The sequence below is a fragment of the Pseudochaenichthys georgianus genome, chromosome 7 (genome assembly GCF_902827115.2).
Source record: "Pseudochaenichthys georgianus chromosome 7, fPseGeo1.2, whole genome shotgun sequence".
Taxonomy (NCBI): Eukaryota; Metazoa; Chordata; class Actinopteri; order Perciformes; family Channichthyidae; genus Pseudochaenichthys; species Pseudochaenichthys georgianus.
The window spans coordinates 22795616-22823610 of record NC_047509.1 but is presented as its reverse complement, the minus strand read 5'-3'; the positions used below and the strand labels follow the sequence as shown (position 1 = coordinate 22823610).

General features: G+C 42.5%; 1 protein-coding gene across 4 annotated transcripts in view; it reads right to left on the bottom strand.

Annotated features, from left to right (window-relative positions):
• The window catches only part of samd11 (sterile alpha motif domain containing 11), a 47452-nt gene extending 27971 nt beyond the window's left edge, over positions 1 to 19481 (bottom strand). For 3 of the 4 annotated variants that reach the window (XM_034087943.2, XM_034087945.2, XM_034087944.2), the window contains exons 1-3: positions 18315 to 19481; positions 16994 to 17085; positions 7086 to 7261 (exon numbers count right to left, since the gene is read on the bottom strand). In XM_034087943.2, the coding sequence (XP_033943834.1) occupies positions 7086 to 7261; positions 16994 to 17085; positions 18315 to 19014 (968 nt within the window). In that variant the 5' untranslated portion in view covers positions 19015 to 19481. Of the gene's footprint in view, positions 1 to 7085; positions 7262 to 16993; positions 17086 to 17963; positions 18080 to 18314 lie in introns of those variants that run through there. The other variant, XM_034087946.2, reaches the window with a different exon arrangement.
• Between the last annotated feature and the right edge of the window lie 8514 nt (positions 19482 to 27995).

The window sequence follows — 27995 nt, the reverse complement described above, 5'->3', positions numbered from 1 at the left end:
GCATTTGAAGCTAAAACGGAAACATAATGTACACTATCATTTTGTTCATAAAATAACCCTATAAACATGCAGCATTTAAACACGTCAGTTTGATGGTATCAGCATCCTCTTGTGTCAGCGGGAATCTCGTTTATAGGCTTAACTGGCAACTTTATTGAAAGCAGAATCATCTATGAAGGGGGTCTGGTATGACACGGTTTATGGGACAGAAGCGGTGAATGGTTCTTAGCTGCCACCACTATGATGAGGCCACACTGTTTGCGGCTGCTGGATTTGGGTTTTTACAGTCCCATGATTACAGGCTCCTGCTGTAATGTCAGGCTATTGGTCGCCAAGCTGTTTTCCACACGCTAACAGAAAAGATGAAGGAAAGCATTGAAGGGCCTAACACTAGCCATGCTGGCTTTACAAGTGATCAATCGGTCACAGAGAACCAATGACCAAAGAAAAAGTCCCAGAAAAAACAATCACCATCAGTTGCTTAGTAAAAGGACGCTTGATTGGACCGTGACAAACTCTTTAGGCTAATTATAGACGTCTTATTTTAGAGTATAACTTGCTAAAATTAGTAGGTATCTGTGTCTGAGAGCCCAATGGTTTTCTTCAAAAAGAAAATGAGATGCAGGGTTTTCTTAAATTGAGCTTAAATTCATATAATAATGTATCTGCGTCAACCAGTGACTCTAACAAAAAACACACAAACTGCAGTTACACACTCTACAGTTAGAAACTAAAGCCAAATCACTCAACCACCTAGCTGCATATTACACCACCCTCTATCCATAATTTAAAGTGATCATGATAATGCCATCCTGAACTTCTCCGAGAGGTGACGGGGTAATTATCCCGTGGCAAAGTGGACGCTCTAAGCCATGAACGGCAAGGACATTGTTAGTGGGGGTAATTAGCACACTTTTCCTGAGCTGTCCCGCCTGGGCTTGGGCTAATGCCTCGCTGCCCTTCCTCAACCCCCGCCCCCTCTCTTTCTCTGGGTGGAGGGAAGGTCATACTCAAGCCCTGGAAGATGAAGGGGGGTTCGAGATGGTGTTTAAGACCCAGTCACCTGAGTCAGCACTCCCTAAGGAGCTCCTAAGGCCGGGGACGGCTTGGAAGGACGGGGGCCTTGGAGAGGATGGGGGGTGGGGTTGTATTGAAGCTGTTGGGCCTGATAGCGAAGAAGGACATGAGCTCCCTTCTTATCACCTAGGTGCACGTCGACAAGACAATCATCTCATCCCTAAAGTGGTCAATACCATACCCCTCTTCTCTGGCCACAGGACAGACACACTGACCCAGAAACGGGATGACGAATATGTGTTAATACTCAACGTCTGTCATGGATACCGCTGGTATCCAACATTACTGAGATGATACTACACAGTCTGGCTATAACTTATCCAATCATGCAATGGCTGGCTATCCATTGCAATCTGATAATGGTGCAAATATTAATCACATTTTAGGTGCTGATACCAAGATAATCGTTCATGTTTTAAGCCTTTTTTAAATCTGTAAATTATGTTGGATTAAACTGAATATATTGTGTTATATATATTGTGATATAATTATGCGATCAAGAAAAGACGGGGGGAAAGCCCAGAAATCCGACCAAGCATTCGATGCTGGAAACTTTGATAGTTGATACATTATAGGCAACATATAGCACTCATTACTACATCTTTCTTTTAATGGATCTTGTCTAAGCATTCAAAATACACATATTGCATCACTTATCATAGTCTTTGCTACTCAATACTCAAATATGTGGTAGATTACTTTTCTATATTTTCACATTAATGATAGATAAACTTTGTATTGCTAAATCATAGATCTCCATAAAAATGCTATAAAAATGGTTAGTTTGAGAAAAATTCATAAGTCAGTTCTAGGGGCTTTTTCTTTGAGTAAGAAAAGGTTGTGCTCCTTCTGACCATTCAAAGTCAGTCTGAACAGCATGACAAATCTCTATTTCTGGCAGAGGCAGTCGACTCATTGTTAATGCCCAGTGGTGGCCTGCTGTGGCATTGGCACGCGGAGCTGAGGTGGCGGGGCTGGAGGTCACAGCGTGAGCTGGCAGCTCAGGCACCCTGACGCCATGTCTCACACCACCACTGGGAAAGCGCTGACAGACAGACAGCATGGATGTGAAGGTGGAGAAGTTGGATGAGGAGGGAGAGAAAGAGAGACAGGGAAGACAGAGAAAGGTTGCAAGCGCTGTGTGTAACCTCTTGTGCTAGCAGGTTTCCTGTGTGACCCCTTTTGCTCTAAAAACCACAGCCCCAACACACAGCCTCTAACCTGCACAGGTGGCCAAGAGCAACATTCAAATACTACCGGGCAGTATGTACTATTCAACAACCAGAGCATGGTGGGAAGTAGACCTGGGCAAATGCTGAGAAAAATAATGAATGAGTCAAGTTTGTCTTTCTTTTTGGTGTCTATATAGGCTGGGATCCGGAGTCATGGATGATCCTGCGGTCCTGTGTCCTGGATCGCGAGCCCTGGATCTTGAGTCGTGGCTGTGGTCCTGGATCATCGGTCCTGGATGGATATCCTCGTGGATTCATCTTCCTATTATACACACATGCACTTCCAAACATTTGGACTACCTATGTTGCAAATGTATTATCTTTTCAATTTACACACGGCATCTATTGCACGTCTGTCTGTCCTGGGAGAGGGATCCCTCCTCTGTTGCTCTCCCTGAGGTTTCTCCCATTTTTCCCTTTAAACTGGGTTTTCTTCGGAAGTTTTTCCTTGTACGATGTGAGGGTCAAAGGACAGAGGGTGTCGTATTGTCATACTGATATTCTGTACAAACTGTGAAGACCACTGAGACAAATGTAACATTTGTGATATTGGGCTATATAAATAAACATTGATTGATTGATTGATTGATTGAAGTTTCAATCATGGTCCGCAGGAGAATGTGAAAGCATTTTCTTTTTTAATAATCTAAACTTTTGGCCCTCAAAAATTAAAGACTGAATATCAATCTGTTCTGTATACATTTTGTCTGATTCTTATTGGTAATGGAAACACAATTGTCATGCTGCTCACAGTTTGATAGAAACCCCACAACTGGGAACACCGCAAGCAGAGGGGTTAATGAATAAATACAGAAATGGATACATAAATAAGTAAGAGTAGCCTGGCTTCACTTGGACTTCACATCTCCTTGTTGTTGCTCTGCTGTACGATAAGGCAGCCAATGGAGTAAAGGAAAAGTACAATGGAAATGCACTGAGCTATGCACTTACTGCTGGATTTACTGCTCATTCCTCCTCTGGCTACACCTTATGAGATGTTTTTTACTCATATTTCTCTAATTTTTCTAATTCAGAACAATAGTTTTAATGAAAATTATCTGTAGTATTTACAGTCTAATGTAATGTGTTGGGGCACACTGTGGCACCATGATTCATAATATATTTGGCAGATTTAAACAAAGCGGAAGACGTGATTAGTAAGCACTGTATTCTTTACATGTGGAAATGATGAAACTCACGCTTCAATCAAATGCCAAATCTGAGACAAAGATTACTGGAAAACTGCTGACCATCTTTTCATTGATCCTGTGTTTTGATAGGGAGTTAACAAACAAAACACTGTCTATGTGAACATAACGGACGTCTTGCTGCTAGCAAACGCCCAATCAACTACTAAATTGCTGTGACTATGTTGCCATGGTAAATGCGTGTAAACAAGGCCAAAGATTCTTGAAGCGGAAAGCTCCTCTACAACGCTATAAAACCTCCAAGCGCACTAATTAGTGATTCAGGGAGGAACCACTTCCAGTAATTTCACACTGTCCGTGACCTCTTACTGGCATAAGGCAATGACACAGTTGTTCAATACAGCCAGAGGGCAACATGTCAAATGCAAAACACATACAGGGGCTAACTAAGCATAAATATATTTTTCTTTCTCTGCTTATTGCACAGATTGAGTACAGACCTCCATTAACCAAAATGTGCCAATGCTGCTCAATGAAAATATATGTTCTCATATAGAGAGGTTGGCTGTAAAACAAAATAAGATAGTAAGAAGTCAAATCTGATTATTTTAAATGTCTATGAACAATTGCTTTCACACTTCAATGCTTTAACCAGGAATATCAAAATTACACCCACATTAAATCAAACTTTGCTGCTGGATGCAGAGAAGCCAGAAGATAACATATTATATGGGATGTTGGTAGGTTAGGGATGTTGGTTTCAATCAGCTGTACGCCCTGCTGAGTGGATGAGAACAGGACAATATGGCCCTTACTGTATATGAAGACAGTGTTAGCCTCTGACAGTCAGATTAAGTTGAACACAAACCAAACAACTTGGTATGTTTTAATATGTTTTTGTAGAAGGAAGCATTTGCATATGCAAGTGATCAAGTAGCAAATGGTTTAATGCATGATTCAAAATTATGAAACTGCCTTTGTTTTTGGTGATGCTAATAATGGGCATGGAGGATTTCTTTTTTCAGACGTCAGCGGGTGTAACATATCTAATCTCCGCTGGTTGGCGGGTAACTACCCCGACTCTCAGTCAGCACTTTTCAATCAAAGCCTTGTTGTCTTCAGGCGACTAAAACAAACCCTCGAGGCTTTGTCTTGTCCCTCTCAAGTCACTAAATTCAAAAAGTACCAGTATCAAATATTTAGTCCCTGAGCTGAAATCCATAAATCAGTGTTAGAAAAATGTCAGATAGAAACTATTTGCAGCACTGATACCAAGGCAATACACAAAGGTGATAGGAAAACGTGATTTTGTTTTTGCCTTTCAGTTCCTGTGTGTTTCACAGGAGCCACACTAGACTTTGGTTCTCACACCCCAAGGATCTTCTACATACACCTTATTGTGATAATGATTATTTGGTTTGCTCTGTGATTTGGCAGCAGTTCAGTCTCTAGGTGCTCGGTGCTTATTCAGCAGGATGAGCACAGATCTGTGGAGAACAAACTAAACTAATTGTCAGCAGAGCCAGCAAATATTAGCATTAATCTGGTTAAAAGAAGGTGTCCCTGTGTATAATGAACTTGAGGGGGCGACCGGATGAGAATGATGAATGAGCTTCGACAGCAGCACTTGTTGACACTGACAGACAAATCCTCTCAATACAAAGCCAGACACCTGAACCGCCCAAACAATCTGCTCTAATGTTTCAGAAAGAGACCATTTATATTAAACTATACACTAAAACACTGGAGTGGAGTTGAAAGCCATAAATATCTTCTAATGTAATGACACCTCCAGTTTACTGCATCAGCCTTACGTTAGGATTTCTTTTTTTTATGTTCCGTTGTGATGTGCCGATGTAGATTAAAGCATAATGACAGTAGGTAGGTTGAAGCAACCAAGTGGGTGAGACACGGTGCTGCCGCCAGCCTTGATGATGTGTGGATGAGACAGCACTGATACGCTCACTCATGTATACAGAGGCCCTGTATTTTTCACATCCATTGGCTAAATCCAATTTGTTAAGACCCTTCTACGACTCACTTACGAAGCTGCGGTCAATGGAAATCACATTTCCGTGATTGGACATCCCATTATCCCGTTCGTCCAGACCCACACGAGGGGATAAAGCAGGGCTGAGACGGATGCCCAGGACAGACCGGAGCTGTGGCTCCAGCGAGTCCGTCGCCTTTCAAAGGGTAAGAGCCTGACATATTAGTCATAAGTGTTCTTTAAATTCATTATCATCTTAACACGCCAGCGGCACAAGTGTCAGGGGGAGGGAAAGCCCTCTTAAATGAGGTTACTGGATCCATTTAAGGCTTCACAGTTGCTGTGCTGTCCGCCGTGTCACACGCAAGTCTCAAGACATGAAAAACATCCCCTTCAGTAATGAGGTTGCACAAGCTGCTTATAATGCAGCTGGGGACTTTCTGAGGTTAATCAATGAACAGCTTCTGCATTATGTCTGTCCCTAGCATAACACATGTGTGTGATGTTTGTTCCACATGGAGAATGTCTTTATTTCTGTCACTTCAAATGTCTCAAAGATTGTATAGGGAAATCATTGAAAAAATATGTATAACTGCATCTTTTATTCAGATCATGTTTGTAGCCGAGTGAAGGCCATTAGATATTGGGAGCGCCTATTTTCATTTCTTAATGTGGTGACCTCAGTGTAACCCTGCATGGGTGCATTTGCATGTACTGCATGAAGATGTGAACAGAAATCTTCACTTGACTCCGGACAGGATTTTTGTAAATGTAGTTTACAATTGTATGACCAGTGCAATCTTATGTGTATCCATTATTGAGGAAAATGTCAGTTTTGAAAAAGAGTCAAACAGCAATGGAATGATATATATAAAAAAGCAACTTTGTTTAATTTAGAAAATAAACCAAAGACTTACTGTTTATAGATACTAGGTGTTTTTAAAGGGCAGCATGTACTACTGAATGTTTGTGTTTTCAACTAAATTAATATTATTATATATGAAATTTAAAAATGTGCACTTTATATAATAATTTGCTGCACAAATGGTTGCATATCTTAATGAACATAGATTCTAAAGATATTTCTTTATAACCATTTTTAAAACATTCTTAAAGCTTAAGATTAAAAGGTATATCATCATGACATGAAGACGCTACCACCTATAAATGTTTTATATGAAATACTCCCACACCACTCCCAAGCACAGCATGGGATGCGATGAAGCAGACAGAGATGAGTCAGGTAACTCAGCCTTTCAATATCAAGTCAAGACAGATTCACTGAGAGTTGGCAGGAGCTACAAGACGCAAACCAACGAACCAATTAACACGTTCAAAGCTCAGCACACATCCTGCCATTAGACATCCCAAACGCTGGAAGTTTATTTTCGAAACACGGTTCTTTGTCTGTTCGTCTCAAAATGAGCCTTTAAAGTCATTTTGAATGAAAGTAATGCACACACGTCCGAGGTGTCATTAAGACAAATGTTGCAGCCTTCTGCTTTTAGACAGAAACGGACCAAACATAGGAACTGAATCATTTTCACTTCATGAGATGTTCTTTTTGTAGCCATCTCAATACACAACGTTTGAATATTTTATTGAAGATATGGCCAGAGGAGTCACAGGTGCTCTTACCTCTTTCTCATGATACTGTAATGCAACTCGTCCTCCTGTTTGATGTGGGCATGGTCCCCACTGGCCCGCTCGCTGCCTTCACTGTCGTCACTGCTGAAGATGGAGGCCAGCTCCTTCTTGGGCACCCGGTTTGGGGGGAGGGGGATGGTTCGTTTCTCAGCCAAGCGCCCGCGGTTCTGCAAAACAAAGAAGAAGGGAACACTTGAGCAACAGGATTTACAGCTTGTCAAATTGTTGAATGAGATAATTCATTTGCTTGTGTTTGATGTTCTGACTCGTTTTGATCATTTGCATGATTCTTTTATTGAAGATTCAACACGTTGAAGTGTACATACAGGACGAATCTAAATATTTAGCCAGATGGCAGTTTTTGTCTATGCCTCTCCAAGCGACAATTCAAATAGAAAACTTGATCAAACTGAAAAAAACAGTTTAATGGTATAAGGAAACCATCAGTATCTACCTTTATATAATTAACACTTTGAAATAAAACCTTGTCCCAAATAACTTTTACATGGATCCGTTTGTACCATGATGGGCGGTCTAAATAAAAACGAGATTATTGGACAGGGCTGAGGACAGATTGCATCAGTAACACAAATAACTGTTTTGGAATATCTTCATCAGAAACTAGAATAATTTAATACAAGCTTCCAGCTAAAAAAAAGTGCTTCAACTGCATTAATATAAATGCCAGTGCAGCTGGGACCAATGAGCCGCACTGAAACCAAAACAACAGAATCTGTTGTATTGACATTCAGCCTCCAGCTAGATATCCTAAAGTTACACATACTCTTGGTGAAAAGAATTATAAAGTAATACTGAAAAAACCCTCCAATACTTTACATTAGTTCAACTGGGTTTTTACGCATTAACTTATTTTACACCAGGCTGTTTTTTTAAGCACCAAACACAGAAGTCACGTTTGCCATACTTTTCTACTCTACAACTAAACGGATATGGAGAAAAGTTGGTTCGTGAAATGAGTGTTTATTTTACCCCAATGCTGCCAGGAGTATGCGGAGAGAAGAAGGGAGAGAGAGGAGAGAATGGCCCTAGGGATGTTAGGAAGTGAAGCTGGGCGACCTTTAATATGACCTGAAGAGGTCACTGCAGATTAACATGGTCCTATCACAGAGATAACGGAGGAGGGGGAGAAAGAGGAGTAGAGAAGGGAAGAGAGGAGAAGAGATTGAGCCGGGGAGGAAGTCAGTGAGGAAGCTGAGGGGAAAAGTGAACAAGTGAGAGAGAGGGGGAAGTGGGTTTGTATAGAAAAGAAAGGTGCAGAAATGAAAGAGAATGTGGTGAATCAAAACATGAGAGCAAGAGAAAGCCTCACAGAAGGAAAGTCTGTCTGGTGAGGAGTGGACTTGGATTTGAAACTATTTCCCCCTCTCTGTCTCTCTCCCTCCCTCTCTCTCTTTGTCTCTCTCCCTCCCTCTCTCTACGCCTACATCTCTGACTCCCGGACGCCTTTAAGTCCTCGAGCTATCCCTTCCGCCACACGCAACCCTGCTCTCCACCATTCCTCCCTGCTCCCTCCTTCCCCTGTTCTTCCATCCCAGGAAGCGCGGCAGCGTGAGTGGCAGGCGGAGGCAGGAGGAGGGATTTGGGGGCTCCTAGCCAAGAGGCAAACAGGTGCAGCCCCTCTGGAGTCTCTCAAATGGCAGACATTAAAAAGAGTTTGGGGGTGGAAGACAGAGAAAGATGAAAACCTCCCCCAGGAAGAGCAGGCCACAGACTTCTGCACATCTCACTCCTTCTCTTTTTTTATCATGCCTTGCCAGAAAAGAGGTTTTTCCTCCTTTCTTCTTTCCTGTTCTGCTCCAGTGTTTGAGGACAGTGAAATACTTTCTTATACTTCTGCTCTTTCCACACAACGCCTTGCTGTAGAAAATTAGTGCTAGAGCTTAAGACATGGCGCATTAGAGGAAGGAGCCGAACATCAGAACAACAATTTTCCATGGATTCAACCACAGTTTCATCTGTCAGAAACACAACTTTGAGATATAAACTCTCCACCTCGAGGTCTCTTAATGCTGGCTTCATATTGTCAGGACAAAACGTAAAGTTACCCTCACCATCAGGGGCGCCGTAAGGGGGTGAAAAGTTAGGACGATTCTAAGGGCCCGTGACTGACAGGGGCCCAAACTATTTTAGAACATTAAGAAAAAAACGTTGAAGTAACCAATGTAATTATCTTTTCATGGGGCCCAAAATCCCTGGCGGCACCCCTGCTCACCATATACACACTCATAAGCATGCACACTCTCTCACACACCTGTTCCTTAGAATTCCCCACTAAAGCAGGGGATTTTACTAGCATGCCAGCAAAATAGTGCACACAAGAATAGTTTGTCTAAGACCAGTCGTGACTGCTGTGTGAGTGTGTGTGAGTGTGTGTGAGTGTGTGGACAACCACCCACATGGCCGTGACATACCCAGGCTGATAGAACCCCTCCCCCCCCTTCCTCCCTCTTCTCTCCTCCCGGAAAGCCCCGATCCTTTCTTTAGTGGCACTGACGCAGAACTGGGGGTGAGCTCCCACTGCTTCCGGCAACACTTCCGCAGCACGGGGGAGGGCTCTCCGAAACAAAACACGAAGCAAACACACCCCTGGCAGCCCACGTAGGAGCGCTCAAAGGAAGGGCGCCTGAGCACTCAGGCACGTACGTGCACATACACGAACACGGTGTGTGTGCACAAAGCTGAGGCAACCTTACTGTGTGTGGTCAACCTCCTTTCAGCCATGGAAAAAAGTCTCTCATAAAAGTCCCACTAAAAGCACCTCTATGAATATCACCTCCCACGCTTTCTGCCAGTCAGGCAGCCAAGAAATATATCTGGGCTTCACATTTACACTCAAAAGACACACATACTAGCGTACATACATACAGATGCACATGCACACAACAATATATACATGACATGAAATGGTCATATCAGAACATGACGAACATTCAGAAAAACCTGCCATTAACACATAGCTATATTAATGTAATAGAATGTATTATCACACTAGAAGTTGAACAGCCTACAAGAGTAAAGTATACTGGATATAGGGTAATCTGGGTCTACTTAATCTAAGACAGTCTTAAGCAATAACAAAAGTCAAAAGGACTTCAATATGGTCATTAATAAGACCCATACATCTACAAACATTTACCTTTAGGATGTAGATAAAGCTTTAATGTTTCATAAATGTAGCAAGGGAATTGTGAAAATGCAAAAGGAATGTTGTTGTATTGAAAAACAATAGAGGCTAATATCAAGGCTACATGTTTGCCAGCAAAGTCGTTTAAATTATAAGGCAATCTAGTGCATTCTCTCTAAATGTATTTCAGACTTTTAAATGAGCTCTTGGTGGAAAAATAGGACTAATAAGTGTTTTGTTTTTTTTCTCCTTGCGTTATTTCCTGAAAGGTGCAGGGCCCTGCCGCTGGCTCCAACCAGCATGAGTGAGCACACACCCACACACACACGCATGCATATACACACACACGCGCACACACACACAGCGGTAGCCGGCCGTGACATTCCTGCAGCTGCGGCGCTCTCTCTCCCTCGCACGCGCCCCCCCAGCGATCTCCCTGGGGGACGAATGCCTAATGAGTCACGCGCCTGTCTGCCGTTACCTCGCTGTGTGTGTGTGTGTGTGTGTGTGTGTGTGTGTGTGTGTGTGTGTGTGTGTGTGTGTGTGTGTGTGTGTGTGTGTGTGTGTGTGTGTGTGTGTGTGTGTGTGTGTGCGTGCGTGCATGCGTGCGTGTGTGCGTGTGTGTGTGTCGGCTGGATGGCGGGCCGACTTGGCGCGAGTACTAGGGGAAACGGGGGAGGGTGAATGAGGAGACGACAGGGAAGGAGAGAAGAAAAAATGAGCGTGAGGAGGGTGGGAGATGGGGAGGGGATGAAGCGGTCATTACCATGCTCACATAAGAGCTTTGAAACAAGGCCAAAACAAACTATTTGTCTACTGTGTGCATGTGTAAGCCTGACATGCAATTCTTCAAAAAATAAAGGTCCTCACTTTAGTCTCATCCCCTCATCTCTGATCCTGACATTTTCACAGGTGCACCCATGAAAGGTGATTAGCTTCAAATTTGTAAGCTTTCATCAAATGGAGTTCGCTCAGTATGTAAATGAGATTACTTTGAATAATCAGATTAAAGTAATAGTTTGATTAAAGTGTTTACATGGTTCGCAGTAACAGGATTTTGACAGTAACCCAATAATAAAGTTAATATAATGTGTTTGATAGTCAGGATAATGTGTAAGGATATCTAGAAGCTGGTAGAACATCTCTTATTAGTGCCACAAAACAAGAAGAAACTGAGTTATTGTTTTTCAGCACACCCTACTTTGTACTTTGTGTAACATGAAAGCTTTTTCACCACTAGCCATGACACTGCTTGTTTATAGAGACACCCATTTGCATCGGCTGCACTCAATGACCTTTCGACACGTATTTAAGGTAATTAGATAAATAAATGCATTCCTCCACCACAAACACACCAATTGCCACAAGTACACACATATTGCACACTGTATGGTCCTGTTTACAGAATAATACTCTTAAACACATTTGTTCATCATTGTGCAAAAACTAATTTAATAAAGCATATTCTATCAACATTTATGTCATTATTATCAATGCCAGAGTTCTTAAGCGTACAATAAGCATATGTGACACCCTAATAAAGCTGTGAAGTGTCACATTTTGCAGTTCAAAGCTAAGATAATTCAATTTAAAAACTAGAAACACACTAAATATAAACCAATATGAACACGGATATATATTTTTGTCAACAGAAGTGACTATAAAGATATATTTTCATTTTGAATAAAGTGCATCTCCAACCACAGAAGGTATTTCTCCACAGTGCAACAAATACATATCAAACAGATCTTAGCTTTTACTTTGTAAGTGTCTGATATATTTTTGCTGTGAGTAATTCATTCAAGAGGCAATGGCAGTTAAGATGGTAAGTCAAATTATTTTGATGTTAAAATGCTGCCTGACTGAACACTCATGACTTGAAATGCAAGATTATAATAAAGGGAAAATGTCGATCATACTCAGCAGAATACATCTGATTCTTGATAACGTGTGTTTTATGTGCCGACTCTCGGCAACACTTGGTTATTCAAGGCCGTGTGAGAGAAAGAGAAAAAAAGTGAGAAAGCACTGCAGGGCGGACAGGCATGCGACCAAGTCCCCCGCCCCCGCCACACACACTCATGCTCTCCTGCACCCTCGGCCCCACGCGCTGAGCCGAGCGGGCAGTTGCAGCCCAGTGGAGCGGCACAGGGCAAGGGGGAGGGATGGGTGAGCAGCGGGGGGAGGGGGAGAGGTGCACAGAGGGCGAGAGGCGGCGGAGAGAAGGGGAGGGCTGCCGGGGCGGCGCTGGGAGGTCAGTGGCTGTGCAGTCAAGCGTACCAGTGCGCCTCTCGCTCTACCCTTTCCCTCTTGTTTCTCTCTCTCCTTCCTCCTCCCTTCTTCTCTCCCTCCCTGTGTTTGGATAGGCCCACCGCGGCCGCCGCAGGGGAGCTTTACAGGTAACGCCTGGGCTGCCCCCCCCATCACAGAGGAAGTGAAGGACAACTTGAAGTTGTGGTTGGTTCATTCTACTGGAGTTTCAGTTGTGTTTTTAGGATTCAAATGTTGTACTGACAATTATGGAATCTTCATGTAAAGATCAACACACGTTAGTTCTATTAAATACACTTCCACACTATTCAAAATACACCACTTCAAGGTTAGAACTTCCTCTCTGCTGAGGTTTCCGGGTCACAATTTAACATACAATACACTACATTTATGAAATAAAGGTCCAGTTAATTTGAATGATGAGCATCAGTTGTGTTGTGTAGGGAAAACCAGGAACTCAGACGACCCTGATTCATGCTGGCAAAATGAAATATAATCTTTATCTGTCTTTTATCTTTCTCTTACTGACCCTTTCTTACGTCTTTATTGCTCACACATTGTAATGATAACCTAGACCTGTGCCCATAACTGCACAACACTGTGGAATTATATCAGTAATCCTGTGTTTATACATGTTGGCATATGGAGTGCACATGGATGTGCGTGTGCGGAAGTAAAACTATGACATGACAATACTGTCTGCAAAAGGCTTGGTGTGACAGAGTGAGCCTGTAACTAGCAGAGGAAATCACATGGCAGAAAAACACAAACACTTCTGTGCGCACATACACACACACGCACAGACACACACACACACACAGATGTTAGGAGGAGGGTTTTAGAAATATTGCCGTTGGCTTTGTTGTGATAAACCACATTTGGCTGATAGACAGATGCTCCAACTTATTTCAGCTGCCTGGTAACGGGGTCCACACCCAAACACACTTGCATCCAGTCATTCAGTAAGCAACAATATAAGAAGCTCACACACAATCACATACACACTTAGCTCTTTATCTCTGGTATCTTGCTGAAATGTACACTAGTGGAAGCCAATTGCTAGTTTGTAGACTTTAACTGGTTATTTACCTGAATTATTCATAGTTGAAAAACCACGAGAGGCACAAAATAGTTTTTGCAAGAGCGTGTATACAAACGTTAATGTGTTTCTATTTGGGTACATTCATTCCAAATTGATCTTTATAAGCGTGATTAAGACCCACAGCGCGCAGATCATTACAGTCTCACTTAATCTCTAATTTGTCCAATAATCAGAAAGAGATGCACACAAATGTGCACAAAAACACTCTACACCACCATAGTTCTGCACACTTCTGGGCCAATGACCAATTCTGGTGTTACCATAGCAACATATCTTCAGCAAAACACACAAGCAAACATAAACACAACAAAAACACATAAAACAGATGCGGAGTAAAGAAGGAAGTTAATCTAAAAGAGGACTCCGCATTAAGTAATAGCTCAACTCCTATCTCCTATTATTTCACATAATATGGAGCACTGTGATATTAATTATAATTTCTCCATCAAAATTATTGGAAGTGACATTATGAAAATGTAATGAGAAAGGCTATAAGTTCTGTGTGTGTGTGTGTGTGTGTGTGTGTGTGTGTGTGTGTGTGTGTGTGTGTGTGTGTGTGTGTGTGTGTGTGTGTGTGTGTGTGTGTGTGTGTGTGTGTGTGTGTGTGTGTGTGTGTGTGTGTGTGTGTGTGTGTGTGTGTGTGTGTGTGTGTGTGTTTTAATTCCACTTTGCAAGAGGAGCCCTTGATTGGAGGAGGTCTTTACGAGCCGGAGGAGGGGAGTGTAATTTCCTCCCGGCCTCCGCCAGTTCCGCTGAAATAACAGAGCAGAGGAAGCCTAGCTCTCCCAGGAGGAGACACACACACACAAACTCACACACGCACACACATACACACACACACACACACACACACACACACACACACACACACACACACACACACACACACACACACACACACACACACACACACAGCAAGCAGGCAAGTAAGCCAACCATCGCGGGCGTACAAATAATCACAGACATGCCTGCATAAAGATACAAACTAACGCTTAAGTATGTACAGACAAAAACACTAACATACAGAGCTAAGAATAAACTTCAACACCGTACACCATCTCGAGCATTATACAATATACATACGAAAAATTACATACGGTTCCAAAAATAAATAATGTGAAAGTGCCTGGTTATCACAAACTAACAGGCCAATAAAGAGCTAGCCCACCTTGACAGCTAGTCTTTAGCAGCATGTAAATACATGTGAATAAACAACATTATCAACATATTTAAATTCTACACTGTTGCGTGTAACAACAGTTCAGTTCGTGTCTGTCGTTATAAACAGCTTGTGCCCGGGCCCGACACTGCACATTAACTTGCACAGGTTCTGAGCAGACAGGTGAAAAGTCTTCCCACCAGCTGCTGCACTTTTTTATGATCACTTGCCTCATGCCTATAGCGAAACAAGATCACTCAAAGTTCAGCCGTCAAACTTTCAAAATAAATGACTGCATGAGGTAATTTGTGTCAGTAGGCAGGCATACTGTATAGTGTGTGTGTGTGGGTGTGAGTGAGTGAGCGAGAGAGAGCTCATCAGAAAGGGAGTGCTTGCTGCCATGCCCTGAGGGGAGTCAGTGGAGAGAGAGGGAGACGCCAGTACAGGCCATACAAGTCCCACTGCCCTCCCTCCTCCGCCTAACCCTCACCACCTCACATGGAGCTTCCAACATAGTTATCCTGCGTGCGTGTGTGTGTGTGCGATAGTGTCACGGTGCTTTTCACTTGGTGGGTAAGACTCCAGACTCTACCACTAGACCACCACTAGACATGGAAAGGGAGAGGAAGAGAAGCTACAACAACAACCTTAAGGCTCTCATATCCCTGCTTACGTCAATAACAAAGTTTTACTCCGTCACAGCTGTAATTGAAGTGGAACTGCACAAGCCCTAGCAAGCCAACAACCAATCACTCTGGTATCTGTGATGAGCTTAAAGATAAGCAAACACGGTCAGATTCTTAAAATCCTTTTGTAAATTAAGACAACAAAAAAAAGGAAATGAGCATTTCTTCTATTTTTCCCCCTGCTTCCCACTTCCCTCAGGTAATTTGCTTGGGTGAACCCTATGTGTCGGGGTACAGGTCTTCATTCTAGGCTGTGAGAAGTGTCACCAGTTTACCTGTATCACTCAAACACCTCCGGCTTATCTAAACCGCCTTTGCCTTGCGTGCCTCACACACAATAATCAGCGGTAGCCACGCTCAGTAGCTCGCTAAGCCTCTTACACCCTTCCCTCAAGATTAGCGCTTGGGAGCGACGACAGATGCGCTCCGTGGTGATAAAAACACACACACGCAAAGACACATACACTCACAACGCACCGCACCTGTGTGAACAGATTTGGAGACGGTGAGCCGGCAGTGTGCTTGCTCAAAGCTGACACACACACACACACATAGTGGTAATGCTGTAATCGTGACACACCTGCAAGGCCTCAAGGTTTGGCATCGTGCCCCTGGCCAAGCCACGAGGGAAACACTCAGCAAACAAAAGTTCAGCAGACAGGTGAGGAAACAGATTCAATGGGACAGAGGAGTCCAAACAATAACACTTAACGTCAAACAGCCACACTGCTCAATGCCTCTAAATAAAAGGATCACTGCATCAGTGAAAGGCTGAAAGTTGATTTGATATTCATGCTGAGAAAAATTATCATCAAAGTTGACATGTGTGCCTGTGGGATCCTCACCACCAAGGTTGCAGAGAAAGACAACGCTCCAATACAGTATACACTCACACACTGTTTCATGCACGCAAAGCTGGATCACAACACAAACAGTGTAATTCATAAATATAAGTAGGATATGCCAAATCCTTCTTTCACACAAGCTATACCTAATATTACTTTTTGGGCTATTTAGGAAAAAACAAAACAAAATAAAATACCTTTAAACAAATGAAGCTTTGAGGGTATGGATTGTTAAGGCACATTTGTGATGTTGGGCTTTATTAATACAAAATATATCAAATTGACTTGATATAACAGCCAAGCAGGCACTGTCATTCATCATCAATTTAACTGAGTAAAAGAAAATCAAAACAAGTTTTAATAGTCAAATCAAGAGATATTACAAATACTTCACAGTCTTTTCACAACAATATTTGTATTACAACAATATCTCTCCAATATCTGTCTGCATGCATTGTGCCCTTTGGCAAGTTACAACCTTTACTAATGAGATGAATTATTGACCACCACAATGAAAAACCAGAATCTCTTCACCTCACATATTCAATATATTGATAATATGCCCAGCAAGAAGTTTCTTCAAGTTAAAACAAAACTATAATTTTCATGTAGATTCTCACACATTGACTCTACAAATATAGAAAGACAGTGCAGCAGTAACAAAGTGAGACAGAAGATGAATTTCTCTTACCACTGGAGATGAAATTCGACAGCCGGGACAGTCACAGATCGGAGGGTGCACCTGTAAGATTCCTTTGGACATAAGAGTCTTGAGACTTTTTCCTGGAAAAACAAATAAACAAGAGAAACATTTTTAGTGAATACTACCGAAAGTAAACGTATCTTCTCTATGACACAACATGTGATAAGGTGTTATCGAATTGCTTGAAATTGTGTCTTTTCAGCCCATTTCAGGACATAACGTTTTCGAGACCTTGTCAAAAATCATCCAACAACACAGTAAGTATCTGAAGGAGTCAGCCCCTGCAGTAAAGCTTGACTTTGCTCTGCACATTTCTGCCATGAAGTTTATTTCTACCCAAAGGTCAAGTGTGGTGAGCCAGAGAGACAGCAGCCTACTGTCATCTGTCTATAGCAATCGGTATATTAAACTATGAGGCTACCAATTTTGACCTGGGGGCGACACCCTCCCCCCACACATCCTCACGCGTGTCAGTTCTGCCTGAGTAACTTTATGTGCGAGTGTGTGTGTGTGTGTGTGTGTGTGTGTGTGTGTGTGTGTGTGTGTGTGTGTGTGTGTGTGTGTGTGTGTGTGTGTGTGTGTGTGTGTGTGTGTGTGTGTGTGTGTGTGTGTGTGTGTGTGTGTGTGTGTGTGTGTGTGTGTGTGTGTGTGTGTGTGTGTGTGTGTGATGAGGGGGTGCAAGCACAAAGCCTAATTATTGCATACAAATACTATGCTATAAATGCTCACATATAAGATTACCAGAACAGTATCACTGCTCTGAAGGCGTCAAAGTTGTTTTACCGGAAAATCGAATAAACTTCTACTATATGTAATGTAGCAATAGATGAAAGCAAATACACAAGTAATATTCAGTTAAAAATCGCAATATAATGCATAATCGCTACATTTACCAAAAACAGTGAGGTTAAGATAACAAACAAAACGTTATTTTCAAAGAAGAAATCTCAAACCTTACATGCGTAAAAGTGTCAACACCCATGCACAAGTGCAGTTGCACTTAACGGAACGATTCATCCCATAATAAGGAAAATCTACTGTCATTGAATTATCTATGTATAACTTTCCACCTCAGTCCCGGACAGCTTACTTGAAATGGCCCGGTTTGGTGTATGATCCAATGCTAACTGTGAGGATATGCGCCTTTTCTCATCTGTCTCCTTACGCACTGACTGCTGTAGTAACCCTTTCACTCCAAAACCCAGCATCGAGCCACGAGACCCAAGTTTGAACTAAGCGAGCTCTAAAAAGTGTTTATTTGATGGCTAGGGTGCTCTTTACAACGAACCGAGGAGACAGTTGTCCTTACCTTTGTGTCTTATACTCCGTTTCCAATCTTTGGCAGTCTCTCTTCCACTGACAAACTGGAACTCGTTGGGGGTGAGCCACTCGCCCCGGTATTTAATTGAGGGTCCCTTACTACCTTGACACAATTTATTGATATAAAGCAAAGCCTTGTTTTCCCCGCACTCCACCTCGATGCACGGTTCCCCGTTGTCGAAGAAGGGCTGAAAGTCGGGGATGGAGGAGAACCTTTCCAGCATTAAGTCGTCCGTGTGATGGTGGAGGTGCTGGTGATGCAGCGCCGAGTCGTGGAGCCCCAAATACGCGCGGTGATGGGCGAAAATATGGTCGTAGGGCGGTGGATGCGGGGTCACCACGGGGATAGCGGTGGCATTTAAAGGGGCCAGGTATTCGGACTGGTTGAACGCAGTCAATGCCATGTCGTCTCCATCCAGCCTCTCCTTTTTGATGGCAGGCATGTTAGTGGGAGCCGAGCGTCGGTAACAAGTGAAAAGCTGTTCGCCTGATCCAACTTCAGCGTCCTCTCCGTCAGTGAGTTGGGCTGATCCAGACTTGGAGACGCGCCGCTTGGTTTTACGCAGAGCCTCCGTATCGCCGTGAGACAGCGGTCTGCCGAAGTTGCCGGATAGATTCCCATTCAGTAGTTTCCAGCTCGCAGCGGCAGCAGCGCTCTCCGCCAGCCTCGCAGCTCCTACCTCCCACATTTAATCACGCTCGCTCTGTTAATACCTGACATGGTTAGCCCTGAGCCCCGGACATTATGTTACCTACGGTGATCATTACCAGTCGCAGCTATGCGTCGTCTCTCTTATTTTTTGTCCTTGGGGAAATTAGAACGAAGATTTTTTTTTTATTTCACTATAGGCAAAATGTTGAATCGACTGCAATGCAAGCTATAAAAAAAAACGGACTTCAATTTAGTTATGGGAAGTTTTCGAGTGCTCAAGATAGGCTACAATGTAACAGATATTAAAGACAATGAACTGATAAATATACCTAGTATATTTTGCCTTTTACTTAAAACAATGTGGCAAATGGCATTATTTAAAACCTTAAGCCGAACATATCAGGCTTGATATTCCTGAGTAGTATTTTCGCAGGATTGATGCAGTTGAAAGTTTGGAAATAGTTGTTTTTAACCCCTGTGTATGTCGTAGAAGTCACGCTGAAGTTCACAGACCCAGACCAAACAAGATTTGCACTCTCCGCCGCTTCTCAACTTGGCCCATTTAAACAGCGGAGGCTCGGCAAGAGCCACAGCGAAGAGGGGGGACTGCGAGGGACGGCGCTTCAGTGTTAAACGCAGGGACCATCATAGTGAGGATGAGGAAGTCCACTGTCATTTCAACCCATGCAACTGATTCTTAAACTCGTTTTAAAAGCTGAGTCTTCATATCCACACATCGTAGTCCAACATAATTTATTATCTTTAAATTGTTTCTTCATTTGTTCAATTCATCTGTGTTTATTGTGTGTGGATTCAACCATCTTCATTATATTCCACCTATAGTGTTACCCCTGACCTTTGCTCCCCCAACTTAACACTCAGATAATGCAGCCACTTCAGAGAGCCTAAATCTGCTTAACTGTGTGCAGAACTGACAGGGTTTACAAAACTCCTACTTAATCATCACAAAACTTGAATAGGCTGTTTTTAATTACGAAAATCTGACAGCATCGGTTGGTGAGATTATGTATGCTTTCACAAAGTGAGTTGTTTCACTTTGAAATAGCAACAAGGTGGGTCTGTGCTTTAGACTTTTCACACCATGGGTGGGATTCCTGAAGTTATTTCTATTAATAAGAATGACCAACAATTTAGCTCAACATTATTGGAAGTGCTTTGGTTATTATAACAGATATAACTCCTATTACCACTAACCAAAACGTAACCTTTATCCGAGATCCTTGAACTGTGTTATGACCTAATCATGGGGCTACAAGCAAGTGTAGATGTAAAATCTTTCCAAATAATAAATAATGAATATGTGCAACCGTGGCTGCAAACATGCTGCTTTGAGTGAAGTAAATCCTCCTCAGACTGGAACCACATTTTCTGAAAGTTCTTTCTCTGCACGCTGTCTGCAGGGCATGTTTCTCTGAGCTCCTGGAGCTTGTGAGCAGGACCACATCTGACCCCCATCAGTGAAGAACCACCCAGGTGGATCCACCACCAACACATGGAATAGCCATTCTAGCGGCAGAGGTGGGGTCCAAAGCGCTGTGTGTCAGGGGCCTATAAATCAGGTCAAACTGCCTCTGACACACACAGGAAGGAGGCACGCCACACCGCAAGCGGAAGCGGTGCACGGGCAGGCCAGAGACCACAGCCTGGCCAGAACTGGTATAATGCCTACAGCCAGGAACAAGCAGACAAACACACTGCAGACATTTACAAAAACACATGCCAGCTACCTCACCAAAGACAGTGACGAACCGTGGACTGGCGTTTTTACTTTAGGAACCTAGGAGCTGTGAGGTCTGAAGGGACTGTAATGGCATTAGTGGGTTTGTGGATCAGATGAAGGCAGAAACAGAATTACCTTCACAGCCAAAAAAACATCACTTATCTAAAAACTGTCTTTAAAGTGAACACTGTCTAAAAAAAAAAGAGAATTTGAAAGGCAACATTTTTGTACTAAACAATAATGTCACCACCCACATGTTGGCAAGTACACCTAACAGGAGCAGTGACATAAATCATGAGCTGCTGACATTTATGGCGCATGTTTACAGAGCTGATTCTAGGAAGTGGAACACTGCATTTCAGAAGAGAAGCTCTTTGATTCGGTCTGTATCAAACCAGCCCTCACCACATCGAAATGTCTCGATGGAAACCTTGTCGATGAGTGCGTTGGCGCTGCAGGTTGCAACATCGGGAGAGCCCTGATGAAACTAGTCAGAAAGGGGACACCCATGCCCACTCCTTCACCCACTCCCTGTCCCTGATGTGACTCATCCTCAATGGCTCATCATGGAGGGGTTCCCCAAACATGTACGTTGACAACACTTTAGCTTTCACATCTACAAACATTGGCTCATTTAAACTGAGTAGATTTTTCCATCAGCCTGTCTATCTCTTTCACAAAAATGTTTGATATGAGGAAACCTTGTTTAACCTTTCTACCAAACGTTTCTGTCTTCTACACTACAGTGTGGCCGAATACCAAAATGAAAGAAAAAAACGAACCACTGAAAAAATCACACTTCTCCTACACTACACAATAAACTAGGAAATACCAATATCAGTAGATACTTGAATTACAATACAATGTTTTTGGTCTAATCGGAAATGACCTTGCAAGAATGGATTCAGATACCCAGTTATAATAGTCTCTTAGTAATATTTGTTATGAAAAAACCTTTAAATAACAGATGTTGTTTTAGATTTTACAGCAAGTATCTCTCAATTGAGATACCTCTATTGTCAGACATTTTGCTCCCAATGTTATTTATTTATTCCAGTTTATATCGGTAAGACTTTTGAAGCATATGGTATTCATGTCCCAGTAACTGAATTGGAAATAACCTGTTTTACTTATTTGTTTTACATTAGACATTTATAAAACTCAGTAATACTGCAATAAAATGAAAATAATAGATGATTGGCTGCTGCTTTTTGGTAAAAGTTGCCAATTTGGAAGTCCCATTACATGTAGAGAATCATGGCTGTCTATAATGCAAATTGTTTGTGTGGCAGGTATCATGGATCAACGTTATGATGGAAAAGCTACAGTATTTTAATATGGGGGATTTTGCCAATAAAATAAAATGCCTCTCATTCTGAGGGGAAAGCTACATATTGCCTGATAATGTGACCTACAGTCCAGAACCAGAAGATATTTTATTTCCTGTCATAAAAACTTGCAGAAACATCAAATAGGCCTACTATACTTTTTAAAATATGAATCGAGCTGCTCATCAAAACTGTTGGCAACATGTACTGGTGCTCTAATAAACAGTTAACTGAGTAATAATTACTATTAATTATTTCACAATAATGGTAATACTATTGACATCTCTACGTATTTCTTACTCAAAACGTTTTGAATACGGTAACTTTGCCATGTTATAATGCTGAAATCCTGTCCATCCTCCAAATGTATTTCATGTCCTTTCATTTCCTTTCATCGTCCGACGCGAACCCCCCTAACGGGGCCCTCGCCTCTGCGCCGTTGTTGGCAGCGGCCCCGGAGCCGCAGCGCTGCCGGCGGGGGAGAGAGGTAATAAATAACCCGGGGAGAGGAGCGGAGACCGCCGGGCGGTGCACAGTCTGACCTGACAAATACTCACTGGAAAACCATCAGAGAGCGAGAGCCCACCCCTAGCGCTTGGAGCCAGCCTTTCAGACATGAGCTGCAAAATATATAGGCCTAGGCCTGCCCCTACTGGAAAAAAGAAAGAAAGGAAGACAGAAGCCTCTCCGTCTCTGCCCCCGTCCACATCCAGACACCACCGGAGACATGGCGAGAGTAATTCACTATTTAGAGCGGAGTATGAGACTTTCTTTAGAAAGCCTATGTCTTCTCCAATTAACATAAAATAGATGATAGGAGCAGTAGCGTGGCGTGGGGGGGAAATTAGGGGAAGCTAATAATACGTCCTTTCTTTTGGGTCGGGGGGGTGTGGTGGTCAATGTAATAACGTAACCAGATGAGTGATTACAGCACCCGGTATCATTTTACACACATTTGTATCATACAGATGCAGGACTTACACACGCCTGTTATCTAACCGACAGGTCCGCACCATACAGTCTATGGTCCGCACGCACTCTCCAGCCGAAACTCTAATAAGCATTAATTCACAAACTAAATCAGGAGATCTTTAACGTTTTACGTCCGATTCGCTCCTTTTTTCCTCGCTGTACACAGCTCCAGTTTGGGCATTGGCCTGTCATCAGATTGTATTTGTTGTTGTTGCTGCTATAGTGGAAGTTTAGTACAATTATTTTTGATTAAATCTTCCAAATCTCCACCCTCCATAATTGCACTTGCTTCAGTTGCTTGCTACTTTCTAACGGCGGTGAGAGTGGTGCAGTGACGCTATCTATCTTCTATCGATTAGATTTATGATTCGAAAATTATAAAAGTAGGGTAGACATGTGGATATTATCCCACTGAACAAAACGTGCATTTATCTAACAGGTTCGTTTTCCACTGACCTTATTTCGAGCTATTTTCCAAAATTCTATGGAGAAATCCCATTGCCTTTTTGTCGAGGGAAACCGTTCTTATTATACATCCATGGGGAAACCGAGCGCAGCCTACTTCCGGGTTTTAGGACGCGTCACTGCAACACTCAGTTGATGCGATTGGATTGGATTGTGAGGCAAGGGAAGCCGGCCGCTTCCCTCCATTTTTCTTTCACCAAGGGAAGCCAATTTCGCCTGGCCTCCTCTCGCAACAGAGAGTGCAATCTACTGTTTCACCATAACATCTAGATGGGCGCTGTTTCACTCTTTGTAAAATACTCAATGAGAAAGGGGGAGAGACGGGTCGGCAGCAACACACAACAAAGAATTTCCGAAACTAAACAAAGTGTTTTTATTTATTTAAAATTATAACTACAATCCGAAAAAACAGGGGAAGCCTGGCTTCCCTTGGCCTCCAGGAGAAAATGCCACTGGATATGAGTGGGTTAGAGAACAATAAATCAACAACGTTTGTCTTGAGGATTGAAACCAAAATGAACACTTAAACTAGGAGATGGAGCCTAAAAATATCCAAAGGTTTTCTCTTGGTCACCAGCTCTGTGACTCATATCTCAATGTTAAATCAAAGCTTGAGCAGCCAGTTCACCAATTTAGATGTAAGGCATGTTGGTAGCATATCTTATCTGGTGAGATCACTAAATGGTTTACTGATTCAAATATGTCCTTCCTTCTTTTGCAACTCAATATGTATAGGTGATCACAAAACACTTTTAAATTCTGTATTGTTCATTCTGTTGCTAGCCCAAGCTGTCACATTCAGTTCAGTATAGCCTATACAAGCATTGCATAGCCTTCTCTAAATAGCGAATTTCCATGATAAGATAAGCAAATGATGATTGTGTCTGTGGCTTCAGTGGTCTTTGAAGAAGGAATTAACATACCTATTCACTCAGTGACAACAGTGATTTAATATAGTCACTTCTAAAAGATAAACAGAGATTTGTTTGTGCTTGTACTGAGTAGTGGTATAGCCATGAAAATACTTTTTTGTCAACCAAGGTTTTTAGAGATTTCCATCACCACAATAATGGAGAAGAATGGAATTGTATCTTTGGTGCTTGAAATATAACATTCAATATCTCTCGGCACACACTGTTAACATATTTCAAAGGACTGTTTCTATTCAGTTTCAATTAAAACCGCTGACATCCAGAGAACCAAGACACACGTTTGTTGTTTCCACAAAATATAAGAGAGAAATGTTGTTTGTTACAATAACGTTTGTCCAGGAATTGCTGGGCTGAAGCTCCATCACCAGTCACCTGTGACACAAACATACTACATCCTCATCCATCACCCCCACCTCAACAACCATTACTTCCACCTCACTGCATACTGACTTAATGGCAAAATGTACGTGATGTACTTAATATCTGGGCCATGACAAAGATGTCACATTGCTAACCTACACAGTACAGTACATAATTTATGGTTCACCACTTCATCTATCTCAGTTTTTACACCAATACCCTCTGCTATGGTGAAAATTAGAGAAGAAAAAGCTAGCCAACACCTCTCCCTTCAGGACAGCCTTCTGTTGTAGTCATTAATACTCTTTAAATCTATTAGCTCGCCTGCAACTTTTTGCTGACTCATTCTCATTGTATCTATCCATGATACTTCCTAGGGGTCCTGGAGGGAGTTTAGCCCTCGTAAATTGGAATTTGTGGAATTTAATATCAGAACATGTCTCTGGGCTTTGAGCTTACTGTGTTTGCAGACATGGAGAAACACCATACATTAGAGGGGGACATTTTGGATCACAGTGCTGAATTTATGACTAGAGAAAGCAATACTTTTGGCGTGTCTATACTCTCCATCTGATGGTAGTGCAAAACACCACATCATATTTCAAAACTTTTTTATTTTCAGTATGTGTCCCTATTGCTCACCAGGCAGAGTGTGTAGGCCCCTGTGTACAGTCTCTGATCACTATCAGCCCCTTCTTTCACTAAGGTTGAAGACAAATGTCCCCTTCGTTTTAGGTTTCAAAACATTTTTAAAAGTGTATGGCCCTGAAAACACAGAGAGACCCTGCTGCTATTTGTGTGGTATAAACTAGGCCTTAAGCTACATCTTCAGCTGAAAACACGTCCAAAAATTCCCCCCAAAAATGTTTTCAAACTGAGCTAGTGTTGGAGTAACACAGTCCTCCAACTCCAGAATTTCAGAGTTGGCAAGCAGGCAGAGTAACATTAGACCCTGGGGGAGGGTTGAGGGGGGTTATGCTGTCGTGCCGGCGCCCTTGGCCTCCCCCGGCGGATCTGGGGGGTCAGGCGGCTGTCTGTGATCCCACACAGCGGCTCTTCCACATGGGATTTCTTTTCTTGCTGGATGGGCAGGCAGGCGGCCCAAGAGGATTCTCATTTTAGACCAGCGTCTGTAGCTGTCAACGCCAGCCGACAGAGGCGAGCGGACACCCGACCCCGAGTACCCTCCCTCAACACTCCCCTTTGGACTCCTTCCCCTCCTCCTTCTATTCCCTGTTCACACACAAACACACAGCCCATGTGACAGCACACACACAGAAAATAATGATTTCACAACCTCTCATTTTGTCTAAATAAAACATTCACTTATATTATTATGAGGCTGGAAACAACAAATAAAAAAAAATTACTTAATTGTTTATTCAGTTTTACGTTTGTCCTTATCTTTGATTATAAAGCACTGGGTCTATCTAGCAAAAAATGCACAGCATCTTCCCTTCTTCCCCAGCGCCGTTAATAATTGCAGTAAAAGATAGCGTGCCTCTCTGAGTTTGTGGGAGTTATTGGCACAGTATTCCTCACCATATTTGTGCGAGGCAGTGATAGGAACATAAATTATTTCTTATCTCTTCCGCAATCCATTTTTCAAAGGGCTCACTCTATGTTTGAAGGGTAGCAGCACCAGCAGCCAAAGCCCAGATAGTAGGCTACATTAGTCTTCAAGAGATCCGACTCAGTGATTTCAAACAATGCAATAAGAATAGAACTCATTGATATGGGCAGCGCCATATATGACCATAATTTAATACCAAATTAGGCTGCTGGAATCCAACAAAAGATCAAAACAATGGCTAGCATTACCACCGCTAAAAGGCACGTATCGTTATGAGTGAGGTTCTAAGTGGTAAAAACTTGCATTATACATTTTTGAGAGATTCAATCATATTCAGTGGTGGACAAAAAGTTCCTAACTGTTTAAAATAGTTGTTAACGTGTCTCTGCGATATGTTTTTTATTGTTTAAAATAACTAAACAAAAACAGAAAAAAATGGCAGTTTTAGCAAATTAAATAGTCCCTAAATTAGAATTGTTAAATTAGCCCTGCTCTGTCCAATGAACTGCTAAATGATCACTTACTAAAGAATGCAGTAGTAGCCACCAATCTACACTGGGAAAAAAACTGTTGAAAAGCACACTAGTGGCTTTGAAAAGGGGGAGAAGATTGAGCCCTCTGAATTGTGTTGTGCTTAAAGCACAAGCATAGTCCCTATAAATCACATGAGCCACTTTTCCATAACGAGGCCCCTTTGGTGCTCAACAAAGGTCAAGAGTGTTTCTCTCTGCTGGAAACATGCATAAAGAAACACAAGAAAAGTTTTGAGGGAAATTGAAAAGTTGCATAATGACTTAGCCTGGCCAGCTTTCAAAACACTGTTCAGGATCTGGACATTCACCCGGCATTATATTTCTGAAAAGTCTTCACAAGTGGTGTCACTCAGGAATTGAGATATATTTTACAGCTCGGGATGATCTGCAGAGATGAAAATGACAAATGATGAATATCATCCCTCCTCTGCAAAGCATTAATGTCTGCTTGCAAAGAGTAAACCCTAGGTCTCCCAGATATTGATTTTCTTTCCCTGTGTGATGTGAAACCAGCAATCAGCACTGCGGTTTGAAATAGCCCTGAAACTAGAGCCGAGACGTCGATGAGTCGCCAACACATTTCAATTAGCGAGCCGCCCTGGCCGATCTCTCCCCCGGGGCACAAAGCACAGAGGGTCGGCACGCCCAGCCACGCATATGGTCCTGTGCTGGCTCAAATGAATCTGATAAGACACTGAGGGAGAAGTTATACACACCACAGCCAAGTATTTTTCTATTTCTACATCATTTTCATTGGGAACAAAATACAAATGTATGCATCTTAGTTCAACCAAACCCAATCTCTAAAGAGTGGTTTGATTGACACTGGTTGAGACAATATGAACATGTACTCACAAAACAACACGGCATGCTATGAGGCCGTTCAAAGTGTGGGTGTGTGCAAAGCAGTGCTCTCCATTGAACACAGGAGAAACTAACGTGACAGTCAATGGCAACAAGTCAACCCCCCCCTCCTAAAGGCAATGGTAAGGAAAAATGCATGTAAAATAATGTATTAATCCCAAAAAGCCCATGAAATCAAAACATAAATCCCACATGAATAATTATATAATCATCAAAAATGATTATGATTAGTCACTCTGAGAGGGATGGA